The sequence below is a fragment of the Sorex araneus genome, chromosome 5 (assembly GCF_027595985.1).
Source record: "Sorex araneus isolate mSorAra2 chromosome 5, mSorAra2.pri, whole genome shotgun sequence".
Classification (NCBI taxonomy): domain Eukaryota; kingdom Metazoa; phylum Chordata; class Mammalia; order Eulipotyphla; family Soricidae; genus Sorex; species Sorex araneus.
Genome location: NC_073306.1, coordinates 124,547,677 through 124,565,741, shown reverse-complemented (window position 1 = coordinate 124,565,741; position 18,065 = coordinate 124,547,677). Strand labels below are relative to the sequence as shown.

At 47.9% G+C, this 18,065-nt stretch overlaps 1 protein-coding gene and 1 non-coding gene across 7 annotated transcripts in view; one reads left to right on the top strand and one right to left on the bottom strand.

The window, feature by feature from the left end:
• CHD6 (chromodomain helicase DNA binding protein 6) overlaps window positions 1-18,065 on the top strand; it is a 198,788-nt gene that overhangs the window by 150,485 nt on the left and 30,238 nt on the right. For all 6 annotated transcript variants that reach the window (XM_004612489.2, XM_055140902.1, XM_055140897.1 and 3 more), the window contains 4 exons: window positions 2,365-2,454; window positions 4,421-4,524; window positions 9,861-9,990; window positions 11,533-11,593. In XM_004612489.2, the coding sequence (XP_004612546.2) occupies window positions 2,365-2,454; window positions 4,421-4,524; window positions 9,861-9,990; window positions 11,533-11,593 (385 nt within the window). The remainder of the gene's footprint in view (window positions 1-2,364; window positions 2,455-4,420; window positions 4,525-9,860; window positions 9,991-11,532; window positions 11,594-18,065) is intronic.
• LOC129405461 (small nucleolar RNA SNORA84) lies at window positions 1,126-1,256 on the bottom strand. Its single transcript, XR_008630600.1, has one exon. It is a non-coding gene; the product is annotated as a small nucleolar RNA SNORA84 (small nucleolar RNA).

Genomic DNA, 18,065 nt, shown 5'->3' with positions numbered 1-18,065 from the left:
TGCTATCAGGTAGATAAATCAAAAGTTGGAAATCTAGAAAGTTCCAATTGTGCTTTCAAAAAAATTGCTTGTGTAAATTTGCATGTTGCCACTGGACCTGAAGACTGTAGTGGTACCATCTGCCTAGACCCAAGAAGCTGCTTTTTTTTTTTTTTCTTTTTGGGTCACACCTGGCGATGCACAGGGGTTACTCCTGGCTCTGCACTCAGGAATTACCCCTGGCGGTGCTCAGGGGACCATATGGGATGCTGGGATTTGAACCCGGGTTGGCTGCGTGCAAGGCAAACGCCCTACCCGCTGTGCTATCACTCCAGCCCCAAGAAGCTGCTTTCTTAGATTCTTACACAATCCTCTGTAACATTTTTTTAAATTTATTTATTTTTTAATTAGTGAATCACCGTGAGGGTACAGTTACAGATTTATACATTTTCGTGCTCATGTTTCCCTCATACAAAGTTCGAGAACCCATCCCTTCACCAGTGCCCATTCTCCACCACAAATAAACCCAGCATCCCTCCCACCCCCCCAATCCCATCTCCCCCCACCCCACCCCGCCACTGTGGCAGGGTATTCCCTTTTGTTCTCTCTAATTAGGTGTGGTTTGCCATAAAGGTGTTGAGAGGCCATAATCCTCTATTAGGAGCATCATTTGAACCTGTGTTCCTCACCCCTTTTACACCTGCAGACTGGTACCCATACCAGTCTACAGACCAGCAGTGAGAACAAAGGCAGCAGCCATTGGTTTTCAATCTGTCTTTACCTGCAGACTGGCACCGGTCTGTGGCCAGTGGCATTTTAAACAGCCTAGGTGGAGATGAGTTCCTCCATCAGTGTATGGGCTTGTACTCTCTTCCACCTCCTCCCTCCCCATCCCCGTTTCTGTGATGAGCTATGGAGGCTGTCACTGTCACTGTCATCCCGTTGCTCATCAATTTGTTCGAGCGGGCACCAGTAATGTCTCTCATTGAGAGACTTATTGTTACTGTTTTTGGCATATCCAATACGGGTAGCTTGCCAGGCTCTGCCGCACGGGCTCGATACTCTCGGTAGCTTGCCAGGCTCTCAGAGAGGGTCGGAGGAATCGAACTCGGGTCGGCCGCGTGAAAGGCGAACACCCAACCGCTGTGCTATCGCTCCAGCCCAGCTGTGGAGGCTACTGAGGAAAAACAGCCCTCATGCATAAACTATAGAATTGCTCTGCCCCTTCTCCCTTTGGAAAGCTGACCGTGAACAGCTGCATCCACTAACCACAAGGCAATGGACTTATATCTTTGTTTTGTTTGGAGACCACACCTGGCGGTGCGCAGGACGTACTCCTGGCTTTGCCCTCAGTGATCACCCCTGGAATTCTGGGCATAGGGGGTGGTGCTCGGGGGACCATACTCGAGGGTGCCAGGAATCTAACCTGAGTGGTGCGAGGCTTGTGCCCGGCCCACTGTACTATCGCTCCGGCCCCAAAGCACGTACTTTGTAGGGTAGGGCACACCTTTACACGTGGCCCACAGTGAGCAAGTTACAATGAGTCTCAGAAACCTGTTTGCAGCTTAGCCTTGAACAAGCAGCATCTTGTTCAAGAGGTAATTGGCTTCTCTGTATTCTCACAGGGGAATTTTTTTTTTTTTTTGGTCACTGAGCCTTCCCTCCCCGCAGCCCCTCATTGTTACCTTTCTCCCTCTGCCGCTTTCACCTTTCACAGTTAGATGAGCAGTCCCAAGAGCAGGGTTCACTTCTTTATTTTGTGTGGAGTATGGGAGGTTGGTGTCCCGGTTGGCATGAAAACAGGGCACACAGTAGCTGCACAACTAGCATTTAACTGCTTTATCTGAGCGGTTCCCGAAGACCCTAAGTGTGGTCCTCGAACCACAGAGTCACAGGTGAACTGAGAGGACGCAATTGTTCTCCAGTGTTTTGCCCTGAGGAAGGATTTTAAATATTCCTGTGTGTGCAGGTGGAGTTGCTGCGCAGTGTGCCTCAGGCATCAATAAACTGGGGCTGAGCAAAGAGCCCCGAGGGCTGGGTGGTCGCCGGGCAGCACAACCTTGTTCCCCGGCTCCCGCCACCCGGAGCAGTCAGGGCCTGAGGAAATGGTAGCCAGTGGGGTGGGCAGGAAGAGGTGGGGCGGGTGCACGGTGGGGTCCGCTGCTCCTGGGGTTTTCGGGCCCCTGCCGGATGATGGTGGAGGCATTTCTCCGTGTGGAACAGGCTAAGCAGTCCGATGACTGCCATTGCTACTCAGGGTTTTCCCCTGCCTCACTCAGGCCACAGACTTTCCTGGTGTCAACCTGGGGCCCGGCGCGGGAGTACACAGGCAGCTTTTAGGTTCTAAAATGTTGGCATTTTATATTATGTGTTTGCCATTCACAGGGTACTTCTTCGTGTCCGGATGCTCTACTATCTTAAAGCGGAAATTCTGGGAGAAGCAGCCGATAAAGCATTTGAAGGAACTCCTGCCAGGTAAAACAAGGCAGCCTCGGCTCCCAGGGGTAAAGAATTGCTGGAAACTGTCCTTTTTGCCGAACTGGGGGAAGCACGTAGGTTCAGGAGACCCGTGGAGAGTTCCCTGGGTGGTAGAGTAGGCGGTGGAGGAAGTCAGATCCGCTACAAGTGAAATGGAGGAGAAAACAGTTTTGGAAACAGAGGCTCAGAGGAGTGTTTTGGTCTTGGAGAAGGGTTTTTCCCATCTGGTGGTGTTGTCAAGTTGGTTTTAAGGCAGCCGCCTCGCTAGCTTTCCTAATCATGGTCAAATGGGCACATAGTCCTTTGATAGACTTGCTCTGACGGGCAGAGCCGAGAAGTGTTTCTCGGACCCATGAGTACAGACCCTCGTACTCTCCCACATTTGAATGGTTCTTCTGTATTTGCTAATTGCGTGGACAGCCGCTTCTGAGCTCTGTGCTTTGTTGTGTCTTAGTGTTTGTGAGTTAGTGTTCCAAAGTCGGACTAAGATGTCAGGGAGTGAGGCCGCGGGGCTCAGCTAGACATACCGGTGGGCTGTCCATCAGGTCAGCCGCTTCTTCCCTTCCCCAGACCTGCAGCTCGCTCTGTCCCTGCTCAGCCGCGCTCATTTCCAGAGGACACCGGAAGTGTTGCTGTTTTGAACTTGGCACTGAGACGATCTGGACCCCGGTTTCTCGTCTGTCTTTCCCTTGGGTGGTACTAACGGTGCACTGGTGATAGCAGCAACTCTGAAGCGGCCCTGCCCACGGAGCAGTGTGCAGTGAGAATCGGTCACTGCAGATGCATTGATTCCCTCTTAGGCCTTCCTGCTGTAGTCCCTGATCCTTCTAGCAAGGTCAGAGAGGTCGGGCATTTCGGCTCAGTTCTTGGGTTGTCTGCGTGCAGAGAACTGAAGCGTCTTTGAGATCTCTTGAGTTTGCTCTTTCCCTGCCATGTGATTTCTTAGACAGGTGAACAAATGAATGGTAGAAAGGTCCCTTTGGAGGGGGTGAGCCCACTGCACTGCCTGTCCTCTCCCGTTCTTTGTTCTGCTTTCATGAATCTGACTCGCACTGGTCCTGCTGCGATTTAATATTCAATGATGGAAAAGTTGCCGCGAGGAGTGAAATGACAGTTGGTCCATGACAAGTACTAACTTAAGCAGAGGTGTGGACGCTGGAGTGAGACAGACAGGGGCCACGGCTTGAAAAGGTTGAAGCCAAGGGACACCTTCCCACAGTACAGAGCTTCCAGTGCTGCAGAGGCACCATCGCAGGAGCTGGGCGGTGGAGACAGACTCTGTCAGGTAGACATTCTCTGAGGACTTCAGAGAGTAACACTACAGAGACGATAAATGAAGACGAGCTACGGCCCCACATAAGCTGACAGAAATTGGGAACGTAGTGAGAGGGCAGTAGGAGAAGCACCTGCCCAGCGTGTGGCTGACTCGGGTTCAATCCTGGACACACCATATGGTCCTGCACACTGAGAGTGGAGCCAGGAGGACCCCCAAAAACAAACGAACCCAAAAAAGGCTGTCAGAAATCGAACAGAAACTCAGGACTCAGTGGCATTTATAAATCTGCCAATTCTCCCCCTGTCTAGTCCCTGGGGCAAGTGACACTTGTCCCTGTGTCCAGGAGCAAATGCAGTTCATGGCTAGTTTGACTCGGCAGACCACGTAGCACACGTCTGGCGGTCTGTTTTCATAGCTTCACATGCGCCGGTGCAGGTGTGCTTGTTCTCACATAGTGCTTGGGATTTTCAGCCTGTGCTCACTCGTGACTCCTCCCGTTGGGCACAGCCTTACCTTCAGATGACTCATGGATGACTTTTGTCGTGACTTGCAAGCCCCTCCATTTGTTATTTCTGTCTCTAAACATGCAGCAAGGGACGTGGCTTCCTACGAGAGTTTGGTCAGTAGCGCTGGTGTTGTTTTCTGGCTGTGTGGAAGGAACTTTGAGCCTGTGCCCTTCCTCCGCAGGGACCTGGAAGTGCCTCTGCCCGACATTGACTACGTGGAGATCCCCGTGGATTGGTGGGACGCCGAGGCCGATAAGTCCCTCCTGATTGGAGTGTTCAAACACGGCATGTATCCTAGGGAATGTGTGTTCCTTTCCTGAACATCCCCATCCTGCGCATGCCTCTCTCAGCAGGCAGACCCTCCCCTCTGCCCTCTTAGACTCCATCTTATGACTGTGTGAGCTGGGAAACTGCAACGATGGTTGTATCCGTGAAGAACTTAAAATGGTGACGGTGGCCTCAAAGAGCTTGTTCGGTGTGTGTCTTCCTCACGAGCCTTCAGGGGCCTGCGATGGTCTGTCTCACAGGCTCCAACCTGGTACCCGTTGTCATATCCTAAGCACCCTGGGTTTCTTGGTTTCTTTGGGCGAAGGACTGATGGGGGAAATGGTAGGTGGTTAGCATTTCCATGCATGCAGAGTTCTACGGTCAGTCTGGATGACCTGCATATTCCTGGCCTGTTATCTTTCCCCCCGCTGCATACAAATTTAAGAATAGACGTTTTCTGGACCTTTTCTTTCTTTAATGTGGTACCTGGGAAACTAAAGGGAGCTGAGGTCTTCGAGTCGCTTAGAAAAGCTAACAGGTGCCGTTTTCTTCATTTCTGACTTGGCCTCTGCCCCTTTTGCTTTCCAGCCAGTTGTTGAAGTGAGTGTTAGAAGGACTAGATGACAAACACTGAATTGCACCCAATTCACATTTTGCCCACCTGCTGAATTGACAGAACTTTTAGACTGGGAGATCCAAGTTTAAAGTGGGCAGAGTTGGGTATTCCTGGCTTCCTCTATCAGCTGTGCCACTTAGTAAACTTTTAAGCCTCTCCGATCTATATCCTCACCTGTGTAATGGGGATAGTTTCCAAATAGCCTAGAAAATTTGAAGAAAAACTGAGATTGTTTAGAACCATATTTGGTATATACTAGATGCTTGATGCAGTTCCACTTTCACTGATGCTCTGCCTTTAGAAGGTCCACTTTCTTTAAAAAAAAAAATAATAATAATAAGGGGCTGGTGCAATAGCACAGCGAGTAGGGCGTTTGCCTTGCACTCAGCAGACCCGGGTTCAATTCCCAGCATCCCATATGGTCTCCTGAGCACCACCAGGGGTAATTTCTGAGTGCAGAGCCAGGAATAACCCCTGTCTGTTGCCGGGTGTGACCCAAAAAGCAAAATAATAATAATAATGATAATAATAATAAATAAACAAATGGGGCTGGAGTGATAGCACAGCAGGTTGGGCATTTGCCTTGCACACAGCCGACCAAGGTTCAATTCCCAGCATCTCATATGGTCCCCTGAGCACCACCAAGAGTAATTCCTGAGTGCAGAGCTAGGAGTAACCTCTGTGCATCGTCAGGTAGGGCCAGAGCCTTAGAGCAGCTGGTATGGTGCTTGCCTTGCACGTGACCAGCTTGGGTTTGAACCCCAGCATTCCATCAGGAGTAATTCCTACGTGCAGAGTTGTATTACAACACCGTTACTGGGCGAAAGCAGTAGTCAAGTGGGTAGGAGGCTTGCCTTGCGCATGGTGGACCCACCCAGGTTCAATCCTGGACATCCCTGTAGTCCCCCGGGCCAACCAGGAATGATACCTGAGCGCAGAGCCAGGAGTTAACCCTGAGCACTGCTGGGTGTGGCTCCAAAACAGAGCTGTTCGTCATACAGTTTCAGGTATACTGTGTTCCAGCACCAGTCTACCGCCAGTGTGACCTTCCATTCCCCAACGTCCCCAGTTTCCCTCCCCCTCCCTAGCCTGTCCCCAGCAGACACATAACAAACTTCATAGTTTTTGCTCCAACGAAACTTAAAAGGAATATAGCACATGGAATTATCAGAAAACAAATCAGTAAGTCAGTTTGTGGTGATTGATTGCTTTATGATTTTAAAGTGCTGACTGCAACATACTGCTTATTCTCACTTACATGAGTAAGTTCTCGACTCCAGCATCTGAAATGTATCCCAGTAAGTCTTGTTGTAGTAGTTTCACATTCTAGCACATATCCCCCGGGCACAGTTGTTCAGTGTCTGCAGATCATGCAAGGGTGTGTGCTTACCCGGCCAGTACCTAGATTAGTGAGGAACCCCATCCAAACCCGGGTGTTGGGTGTGTGAGCGCAGGCCCATAAGATGGACCTGTGCTGCTGAGAGCCCGTCATCAGGACACGGGGCCACAGTGCCGCCAGTGGCCTCCCTGTACTACTTGAAATGCCCTAGTTCTGCTCTCTCTACTGTAGAAACCACTTGCCACATGTGACTTTTGACAACCAAGCAACTGTATGTTTACTGTGGAGCTCCCAAGTATTGTTTAGGAGCCCCGGGCCCCCCCACTCAGAGGTTCTCAGCCAGTGGGGTGGATGTGGAATGTTGTGATTGATCTGAGGATGTGCCACACAGGTTTTGCAGTGCCAGGTGTCACCCAGGCTGTCGTGGTGGTCTGCAGGGGTCCTCAAAGCCACACCTGGCAGTCTCAGGGCCACAGACTGACCTGGGTTCGGCCGCATGTAAGGCAAGCGTCTGAAGCCCCATTCTCTCACTTCCACAGCTGTTTTTTAAATTTTATGGAATTCTAATTCATTGGAATATGTGGTTCCTGTGTTCACGGTGCAGGGCTAGAACTCGGCTCACATGCAGAGCCATAGTGCCCCTAAAACATGCTTTAAATCTCGGGTTGGAAAAAACCCCAGAGAACATTAGTCTGCCGGAGGCAACCATGTTCAACGCATCCCAGCTTGGCATGTATGCAGAGAAGCTGGCTGACCCCACACCTTGCTTCACGTGTGCTCTGGGACCTGGTGCCGAGGCTCCACATGGACACATTGCCGCGTGCAAAGAGGACACCGTCTTAAGTCCCCTAAGTGTGTGGGAGCAGGACTCACAGACTTTCTTTCTTCGGCAGCCCAGCACTCTGCAGAAAAGGCCGCGGCATCATATGGCGACAGTGCTAAAGTAAACCCGGCAGAACGGAATCCAGTTAAGAGACAGTGTGTCACCTGTTCCAGTCAGATTTTGCCCATGTCACCAGTTGAGGCCCACTTAGTATGCAGTGTCAGGGCTCAGGAGAACACCCCAGGAAGCATTTATGAGGAGCTCCCTTTACAACGAGGATCCCAGTGTTATTCAGGCTCTATATTCAGAGTGAGGACACAGTCCTGGCCACACCTGCAGACTGACTCACCCTCTGATGGGGTCAAACCCTCTCAGTTGGAAAATAAACACTGGATTCCATTGAGACTCCCTTCGATGAATACCTGTGGTTGGCTTCCTAAGCCCATTTGGAGTCCAAATGAGAATGGGGCTGGAATCCTATTGGCGTGTCCTCCAGGATCTCCTCCCTGCTTCGAGGCATTTGTAACCCTCTCCCCCACCCCTTCTTTGTTAAGACACACACAGCTGTTTGTTGACAGAGGTTTTGTGAATCTGATTGGGCAGAAGCTGGGTGTGTCTTTGGTCTACCAGCTCATCTTGAAGAGCCTGAAGAGAAGCAGGATAACCCCTATCTTCGTGTGGGAGGTACCGGTAGAGAGGAGGCCAGTCAGCCAGTCTCATCCAGTCTCACCCAGACAGCAGAAGCACAGAGGAAGTTTCGGTTTTGACATGAATTGGGGCAGAACACAGGGAGAGCATAAGAAAAATCCTTCGTGCAGTGCTTACTGGAAGAGAACCTGGGCAAATCTGATTCATCCAGTTAATCAAGTTTGTACAGTGTCTTATCAGGCCCTGGGCTAGGTTTTAAACATATAATGATGAGTGAAAACAGACCTGGGTTCTGTTCCTACAGCACCCACGGAGTCACGAGAGAGACGGTAATCAAGTAACCACGGGAAGGACTGAGTGAAAAAGGGCTTGAGGCACCGCAGTTTCTCCTCATGTCTTTGTGTGGGCTGCACCTGTCATGGGGAAGGCAGGAGCTTGCGTTTAGAATCTCAAGATGCAGTGCCCAGCAGCTCCTCAGAGAAAAAGGACCAGGCGTGGCCTGCAGGATGAAAGATAGAACTGCACCAGCCCTGACGTTAGAACAAAAGGCAATTCAGACAACTACCCGGGAGGTTCCAGTCAGGTTGGTCCCCAGGTGCCTCTGAACAAACTGCGCAGCGAGAAATGGCCTTTAGATGCTAAGGCCAGCACAGGAAGATAATTCAGCATCAGTTCCCTCCCTGCCTCCTAATAGTTCAACGTGGCTGTAGTTTTGGGTCATTCACAAGACCAGATCCTGTCTCCTGAGATTATATTAGATTTGATAACATAATAACATTCTCATGCATTGACTTTTAAAAGTGGAAGTAGAAAAGTAGGTTCCCGGGGCTGGAGTGATAGCACAGCGGGTAGGGCATTTATTTGCCTTGCACGCGGCCAACCTGGGTTCGATTCCCAGCATCCCATATGGTCCCTCGAGAGTACTGCCAGAAGTAATTCCTGAGTGTATGAGCCAGGAGTAACTCCTGTGCATCACCGGTGTGACCCCAAAAAAAGGAAAAGTAGGTTCCCCTCCCCCTTCATTTTTTTGCCTCATTTTGTGGTATCTTCTGGATCAAAAATGCCCCAGCTAGGTCCAAGACAGCATATAGGGTGCTTTTCTTGTACATGACTGACCTGGGTTCAGTCCCCAGTACCGCATATGATAGGTACCCAGAGCACCGCTAGGGATGCCCAAAAACCAAAGCAGAGAATGCCCCATCTGTTGTTGACTTTGGAGATTTATTGAGAGGCAATTCCTTGGGTCTGGCCAATTGGGTTAGGATTTCAGACCGAATTTGTGAGTAATGCAACAACCAGTCCATTTTAATTTAATTCACTCACAGTCCTCTTGATATTTCATCCTTTTGTTCTTTTTTGCTTTTTGGGGGTCACACCCGGCAATACACAGTGCACAGGGGTTACTCCTGGCTCTGCACCCAGGAATTACTCCTGGCGGTGCTTGGGGGATCATATGGGATGCTGGGAATCGAACCCACGTCGGCCATGTGCAAGGCAACCGCCCTACCCGCTGTGCTATTGCTCCAGCCCCTTTTGTTCTTTATATTTCATCCATCACTGTTCAACTTCACTTTTTAGTGCATCAGATAAAATTGCGCCGTAAGAAAACCGGCCCCATTTAGAGCATAACAAGACATCCAGTATTGAGAGGAGTTTGGGAAGTTTCAAAACCAGCTTGCCTTGTTCCCTTTGCTATGCAAAAGGAACAAACAAGAATTCTCACACTACCTCTGCCTCTCCATTGGACACACTTTCATTTTGGGTTCGTGTGGCACATCTCAGAGATGTCTACTTTAGCCAAAGAATCTTTGAATCTGATTAACCTGACCTGCGTTCTGGTTTTGCATAATAAGGGAGCAACGTGACTGTCGTAGGACTCAAATGAGAGTTTGATTCTAACTCGGCCATTTCTCATTACTCCTGCTCAGGGTATGAGAGGTACAATGCCATGCGGGCCGACCCAGCACTTTGCTTCCTGGAGAAAGTTGGAATGCCGGACGAGAAGTCCCTGTCTGCAGAGCAGGGCGCTGCTGATGGAGGCGCAGACATTCCTGAACGGTAAGAGGCTGGGTCAGGCATCTTTGTTGTGGCGTCCCTGGGGCCCAAACCTCCACGTGAGGCCGTAACCCCACAGCTCTGCATTGGGGCCCAACCGTTTCCTGAAGTCCTGCTGTGTGAGAATTGCCTTCCAGAAAGGCTGCTTTGGTTACACCTCCAAAGCCTTGGCCCTTTTCTTTGACTCTGTGAGTGCTTTGCACCAAATGCCAGTTCATGTCCTTCCTGGGTCCCCACGTGTACCCACCTTTGTGACCTGATCCTTAACCGGCTCATCTTCTCTATTCTGGTCAGAGGATTCTCAAGGAAGATTCTGACTAACAGAAAGCTAAGAAGAGACCTAGCAAGTACAGGCTTCCAAGTCTTGAAAAAGCTCATCTTCGTCAGATGAGAAGTCCAGCATTATTTAAGGACCAGGAGTTAGGAGCTGCTGCTTCAGGACCATGGCAATAGACATTGTCCATGTTGAATGCAAAAAAAAAAGTGTAGATGTATCCCCCTTTGATTAGTTTATTCATGGGAAGCATACCCAGAGTGTCTAGTCACAGGCAAGCTAAATAATGGCCCCAAACTATGATTCTTCAAAATATATATTTGGAAAATAGAAATGAATGTTGTTTTCCACCTTTCTCCTACCAACACTTTAGCTACCATGCTTTTTTCTGTCCCACGGTGTTTGCTCAGGGCAATTAAGATACATTCCAGGAGCTGTTTGTGTGATCCAAGTGACTGGTGATGCTAATGTTGTATTCTCTGAATCAGGGAGAACACTGCATAGGTTCAGTGCGGGGCTCTGGCATAATTGGCGTAAGTTTTTGCGGGGTGGCTCCCTGTTTAAGGTTCTGGTCTGTTGCTCATGACAACATTTGCTCCAGGGTGATTTCCAAGTCAACGGAATCAGGGAAATGAGGCATCGGCAGCCGCTGAGGCTGAGCTCACGAGGGAGGATATTGGGCAGCAGACCCCGAGACAGGTGTCTGGTGGTGAAGAGGACCTAAGTCCTCTCCCCAGCTGTCACTCCCAAGCTCTCTCTTGGGGCAGTGGTGGTCAGCAAATATAACTGGTTCCCAGTGAAGAGAACTAAACCTTCTGGGTGCTGGGGTCGCCATGGCACCTCAGGGATTGCATCATCTCCGGTATCTGGAGTCTTTCCTTCTATTATCAGTGCCATATATTCAGATAACTCGTGATGGACAGGAGCACTGTAGCACTGTCCTGTAGCACTGTCCTCCCATTGTTCATTGATTTGCTCGAGCGGGCACCAGTAATGTCTCCATTGTGAGACTTGCTGTTAGTGCCATTTTTTTCTGACGGCACCAGCTTGAGCAGGTAGCCTCTGAACCGGCCAGGGCTACAGTTACAATGGACTGGAGGTCTTTGTTGATAGAAGTGAGGACACTGGGGCAGCCACGTTGTTGAGGGCCGTGGAGGAAGGGACCCATGACCCCTTTGATCAGTAATCTATGAGGTTTTCCTGTAAGTACCCTAGTTGCAAGTTCCTAGGTGATGAGTGATCCTTTTTTTTTTTTTTTAACTTGTATTTAGAGGTAACGTGGATAAAGAAGACAGTGCTGAAGACAAAATAGATGGTCTCCAGAAACAAATGGTAAGTCAGGTGTACTTTGTTGGTGACGCACAAGACCTGTACTATCAAGTGAGAAATCTCTCACTCCCCTGCAAACGCCCCAGGAAAAAAAGAAATCCCCATCATGGTAATCTTTTTTTTTTCCCCATCACACCCCACAATGCTCAGGGGTTACTCCTGGCTTTGCACTCCTAAAATACTCTTGGCAGTGCCCGGGGGATCATGTGGTATGCCCAGGATCGAACCTGAGTCAGCCGCATGCAAGTCAAATGCCCTACCCACTGTACTGTCACTTGGTAGTCACCTTAATAAGGTGTTTTGCGTCACTGCCATCCCATTTCACTCTCCCCAGCATTTTGTTGTAATAGTTGTCAGCATGCTCTTTTATGCTGATTAAACTTTGAGAGTATTGAGTCCGCACGGCAGAGCCTGGCAAGCTACCCGTACATACTGGATATACCAAAAACAGTAACAATAAATCTCTCAATGAGAGACGTTACTGGTGCCCGCTCGAAACTTTACATTTTGAAATAGCTAGATTACACATGGTATTTACATGCTGGAGCAATAGCACAGCGGGTAGGGCATTTGCCTTGCACACAGCTGGCCCAGGTTTGATTCCTCCGCCCCTCTTGGAGAGCCTGACAAGCTACCGAGAGTGTCTCACCCGCATGGCAGAGCCTGGCAAGCTACCCATTTCGTATTTGATATGCCAAAAACAGTAACAATAAGTCTCACAGTGCAGATGTTACTGTTGCCCGCTCAAGCAAATCGATGAGCAACGGGATGACAGTGACAGTGATTTGATTTACATGGTGTAAGACACAGTACAGAGGGGTCCTGTTTGCCTTGTATCCGGTTTCCCACCTTAGGACCACCTTAAAAGCTATGTAAAATGTTACCACAGGGATGCATGGGTTGAGTCAGGATGGTGGACATCTCCCTGTCCATGGAGACCCCTCCAGGCCTGCTGCTGCCCCATCCCTCTCCCCTGCTGCCTTCACCTTCTGGTAATCCTTGGTAATCACGAATATGTTCATTTCTGTAATTTGTCATTTTGTATTACAAAAATGTAATCAAATGTAATGTTTGGGAATCGGTTCTTTTCACTTGGCACAATTCCCTGACGACTTATCCTGGTTGTCTGTGTCAGTAACACAGTCCTGTTGATTGTTGAATAGTGGTGGATGTCCAGAGTTTATTCCACCATTCATCCCATGGGGGACATCAGAGTTTTTCACACTTTTTGTCTATTATTAACACTTGCATAAACATCACGTACCGATGTTGTATGGATATACATTTTCTCTTCATGGGGATGAAAGTAATTTATATTTATAAATAATAATTGCTGGGTAAGATGGTAGTTGCAGGTTTTACCTTTTGGGCAGAATTCACAAACTGTTTTTCTGGACTGGCTGTACCATTTCATATTCCCACCCGCAATCTATAAGTAATCCAGTATCTCTTCATTCTTGGTAGCTTTTGGTATTGTCACTATTGTTTAATTTTAAGCATTTGGAAAGGTGTATTTTGTGCTTTTAATTAGCATTTCCCTAGTGCTAATGATGTTGAACATCTTTTCATGTACTTATTTGCCATCTGTAGAGAGTCTTTAGTGATACATTTTCTCATGCCTTTTGCCCATTTTCTAATTGATTTTTTTCTTTCTTTGTTTTACTGCTAATTTTCTTCATAGTTGTTTTGTTTTGTTTTATATTTTTTATCTATTCCAGATACTAACTAGGCTTTTAGACAAATGGCTTGCAGATATACCCTATAACCAAGTAGTTGTCTTTTTTTATCCTATTCACATTGTCTTTTACAGAGTAAAAGTTCTTATTTTTGGTGTATTAAGACTTACTGATTTTTCTCTTTATGGATTGTTGTGGGTTTTTTGGTTTGGGGTTTTTCTTTGGGTGTTTGTTTGTTTGTTTGGTGTCAAGTCTGAGAATTGCCTACTTACAGATACCAAAGTCTTGATTTCATGCAAGTGGAGATAATTAGATCAAAGTTCTTTTGTTTTTCAAACTTGTTGCTCTCTAATTGCTCAAGAACCATTTATTTTTAAAAACGTCCTTCCTGCAGCGACATTCTGCCATCTTCCTTTAAAAGTTAATTGGGCATATTTGTGCAATCATATTTCTAGCTTCTCTTCCTGTTCCATATCCATTATCCTTAGTTTTGCCAGTAGCATACAGTCTTAAGAGTGGGTAGACTGATTCCTCCCGCATACCTTTTTTTTTGGCTCTTTAGGTGATATCCAGCAGTGCTCAGGGGTTACTCCTGGCTCTGCACTCAGGAATTACTCCTGGGGAGCTCAGGGCACTATATGGGATGCCCAGGATCAAACCCAGGTTGGCCGTGTACAAGGCAAATGCCCTACCTACTATACTACCATGCTGCTTCCCCCACTTATCTTTTTTAAAAAATTATTTTAGTTTTTATTGTTCCTTTCCTTCAAGAATAATCTCACAATAACCAGTGACACTCAGGAACTATGTGATGGTAGGGATAGAACCTAGGCCACCTCCGTACAAAGAATACGCTCGGCCCTTTGAGTTCTCTCTGGCCCTTTACAGTAATCTTATCTATCCGCTAAAAAAAATTCTTAGTGAAATTTTTGTAGAAATTGCACTGAACCCCTATGTCACATTAGGAAGAATGAACACCTTAACTATATTGAGTTTTGGTTTTAAGTTAAAAAACAAAGAACTGTTGGGGCTGGAGCAATAGCACAGCAGGTAGGGCATTTGCCTTGCACGCGGCTGACTCAGGTTTGATTCCCAGCATCCCACATGGTCCCCCGAGCACCGCCAGGAGTTATTACTGAGTGCAGAGCGAGGCGTAACCCCTGTGCATCACTGGGTGTGACCCAAAAAAAAAAAAAAAAAAAAAAGAACTGTTACTTTAATAATTAATAAATAAATATAAATTTGCCCCCCCCCCCCAGCTGTCTTCAGAGCTCGATGCTAGTTCTGTGCTCGGATTCTCCTGGAAAGAGCTGGGGAACCATATGTGGTGCTGGAATCACTCCAGGTCGACTTCTTTCTCTGGCCCGTTATTGAGTTTATCTTGTAACTACTGGTTTCCATTGATTGATGTCTGCATGATACAAATTTTTCAACCCTTTTTCCCTGCAGCCTACTTCCATCATTTGAAGATGGTGGATTTGGGTCACATTTTCTAACATCGCTGCTCTCCAGGATCTAGTTGACGCGTTCAGATTGTATATTCAGTGTGGTTATTGATGTGCTTTGGCTTCAGATGCCATTTGGGGTTGGGTTTGTTTTTTTCCTTTAAATTATTTTTTTTCCTTGCTTATCTCTGGGTTACTTGGAAAAAGAAATTGAAAGTTGAGGATTGGGGCCACACCTGACAGTTTTCAGGGGCTTTTCCCGCCCTGCCCGGGGGCTGCTCCCAATGGTGCTCACGGATTGAACCCAGACCTCCTGCACACAGAGCCTGTGTTCCAGTTGAGCTGTCTTGCTGGTCCTTACTTTTTGCTTTTAATAATTTTCTTTAGGTCCGAACAAGACAAAGCCAAAGCAGGTTATTGCTCACCACTGTGGCTTTTCTGAGGTCCCAGGATGATTCTTAATTGGTCTGTTTTCTGTTCCCTTTTCAGAGTTTTCTCGTATTTATCTTACATATAATGTGCAGGGGGGAGGGGAGTCGATGTCCTGGCACTGAGGGCCAGGGACCGGGGTAGTTTTTTGGGAGCAGCCGCCTGCGTTGCGTTTTCAAATGAGGTTTCGGGAACTCTGCATGAACAGACTGAAACCACCCTGGGGCCCCAGCACCGATTTCACCACATTTGCTGCCTGAGTAGTGAGACAAATGAGCCCATCAGAATAGAATGGATACTGGGTCCCGGGGTTTACTGCAGCTTTGTCCCCAACTAGCACCGCTAAGAGGATATCTCTCCCCTTCTCCTGAGCACCATCCAGAAGTTAATGATTTTTCCCTGTTGGTTCAAGTGTACTTTGGCTTCGTTCAGCTCTGATTCTCTTTAACAGTAACAATGACATCACTTTCCCCGAGTAGAAGATAATTATTTCACAAATACACATTTCGGTCTCCCCCCTCGAGGATTAAGAAGTGATAAGCGAAAGCAAATAAGCTTCAGACCCTAGACCTGAAGGAAATTGGGTTTTGGTCTTGACAAGCCCCAAGTTCTGCCAGCCTCGTCGAGCTTATGGTGTGGAATATGGGGCGTATTTTCCCATAGAAGCAACTCAGATGCCAAAAGAAATGACAGTGGTGGTGTATCCTTGCACGCAGCCTTAGTCTTTCAGCCCTGCCCTTTTGCTGCAGCCACTGTTTGCTTTAGTGTGTCAACTCAGCCCCGGAGATCTCACGACCCGAACACTCACATGAGGGCTGAAGAGACTCAGTTCCATGAGAGTGAAAGGACTTTTTTACTCTCAGACTCAGAGTCTGAGAGTTGACAGAATTAAGACTGTCAGAATGAAGTATTTTTTTTTCTCTCAAGTATTCTTTTTATCATCAATAAAGTAGACAGTATTTCATCTGCACATACTTGCTCGCTCTTCACAACAGCCTCGCCTGTGAGAAGGCAGCCACCAGGCCACCTCCCAACTACCCCCCAATAGCAAAGCTGTTTGTGTTCAACTTCACATGCTGAACTGACCAGCCTTCCAGCTGGGAGAGATCTGGGCATTGAGTTGTTGCAGCTACAGTAAAAATAACTTGTTTCCTTCGAAGAAGTCAGTTTCTTTATAGGATTTAATGCCTCTGAAACACTTTTGTATTATTAACAAAACTGATACCTGTGTTAATTGTATTGCTCTTAGGATCCCTAAAATCTAGTCTGTAAACGATAATCAAAAGCAGTAGAAGGGCCAGATAGTACAGCAGGTAGGGCATTTGCCTTGCACGTGAACAGCCCAGGTTTTATCCCTGGCACCACATGTCCCCCAACCACCACTGAGTGATCCCCGAGCACAGAGCTAGGAGTAATGCCTGATCACCTCTGGATATAGCACCACCAAAATAAATATTTTTTTTTAAATTGCAGGTGGATGGGGCTGGAGCAATAACACAGCGGGTAGGGCATTTGCCTTGCACACAGCCAACCCGGGTTCAATTCCCAGCATCCCATATGGTCCCCTGAGTACTGCCAGGAGTAATTCCTGAGTGCAGAGCCAGGAGTAACCCCTATGCATTGCCAGGTATGACCCAAAAAAGCAGGAAAAAAAAATCGCAGGTGGAGGTGCTGGAGTGATAGTACAAAGGGTAGGGTACTTGCCTTGCATGTGGCCAGCCCTGGTTCAATCCCCAGAATCCCATATCCCTGATTCCTGAGCACAGAGGTGTAAGTAAGCCCTGAGCATCACTGAGTGTGGCCCCTAAAACAAACAGAAATGCAGATGGATTGAGGAATGGCTTCTAGATTTTTGAAGTGAATTATGGAGAGTATAAATATAAATATATTTCTATGAGCTAAAAAAGCAGGTGTAGAAAGCCAGTATCTGGACCAGACCTGCTCTTTTCTCCCTCACCCCTCACCTTCTGCACTAAAGATGCTGGCTGGGGTTTCTCCATCCCCCACCTCAGTCCTCAGGCAGACCAGAAGGCAGGGAGTCAAACAAAAAGGGGGTGGATAGTGCATGGGTTAAGGCACTTGCCTTGCACATTGCTGGTTACATCCCTTGCATCACAAAATGGTCCTCCAGAGCACTGCCAGGATAGCCCAACTCGCGCACGCGCGCGCGCACACACACACACACACACACACACACACACACACAAACACACACACCCCTACCTCTCTCCAATGAAAAAGGAAAAGAAAAGCCTTTTTTGCCATAATTATGGTAATTCCTTTCCATCAGGCGTGGTCCTAGATGGGAACTAGTCCATAGACTGGAGGAATCTTAGCACTGAACGGAGCCTTCCGACCTATCTAGTGCATCCCTCATTATGAAATACAAGCCACTAGTCTGATTCTAGCAGAATTGGCCATGACAGTAAGAAGAATTTGTCATGTAGTATGGCTGATGTTTAATCTTGTGTCTCGAAGACCAGCGCCAGACTAGAGCTCCAGAAGGGTAAGAATTCCTTCTTTTAGGACTGCTCTCATTTGTGGAGCATAGATGAACATCACATGAGGCTGACACCCAAGGACAGTAGATACAAGGGCCAGGGGGACTGCCCCATAGCTGGAAGCCTGCTTCATGAGTGGAGGGGAGAAGGCAGATGGAATAGAGAAGGGATCACTAAGAAAATGATGGCTGGAGGAATCAGTCAGGGGAGATGTGTGCTGAAAGTAGATAATGGACCAAACATGATGACCTCTCAGTGTCTGTGTTGCAAGCCATAATGCCCCAAAGTAGAGAGAGAGTATGGGGAATATTGTCTGCCATGGAGGCAGGGGGAGGGTGGGAAAGGGGGGTATACCCGGGATATTGGTGGTGGGGAATGTGCACTGGTGGAGGGATGGGTGTGTGATCATTGTGTGATTGTAACC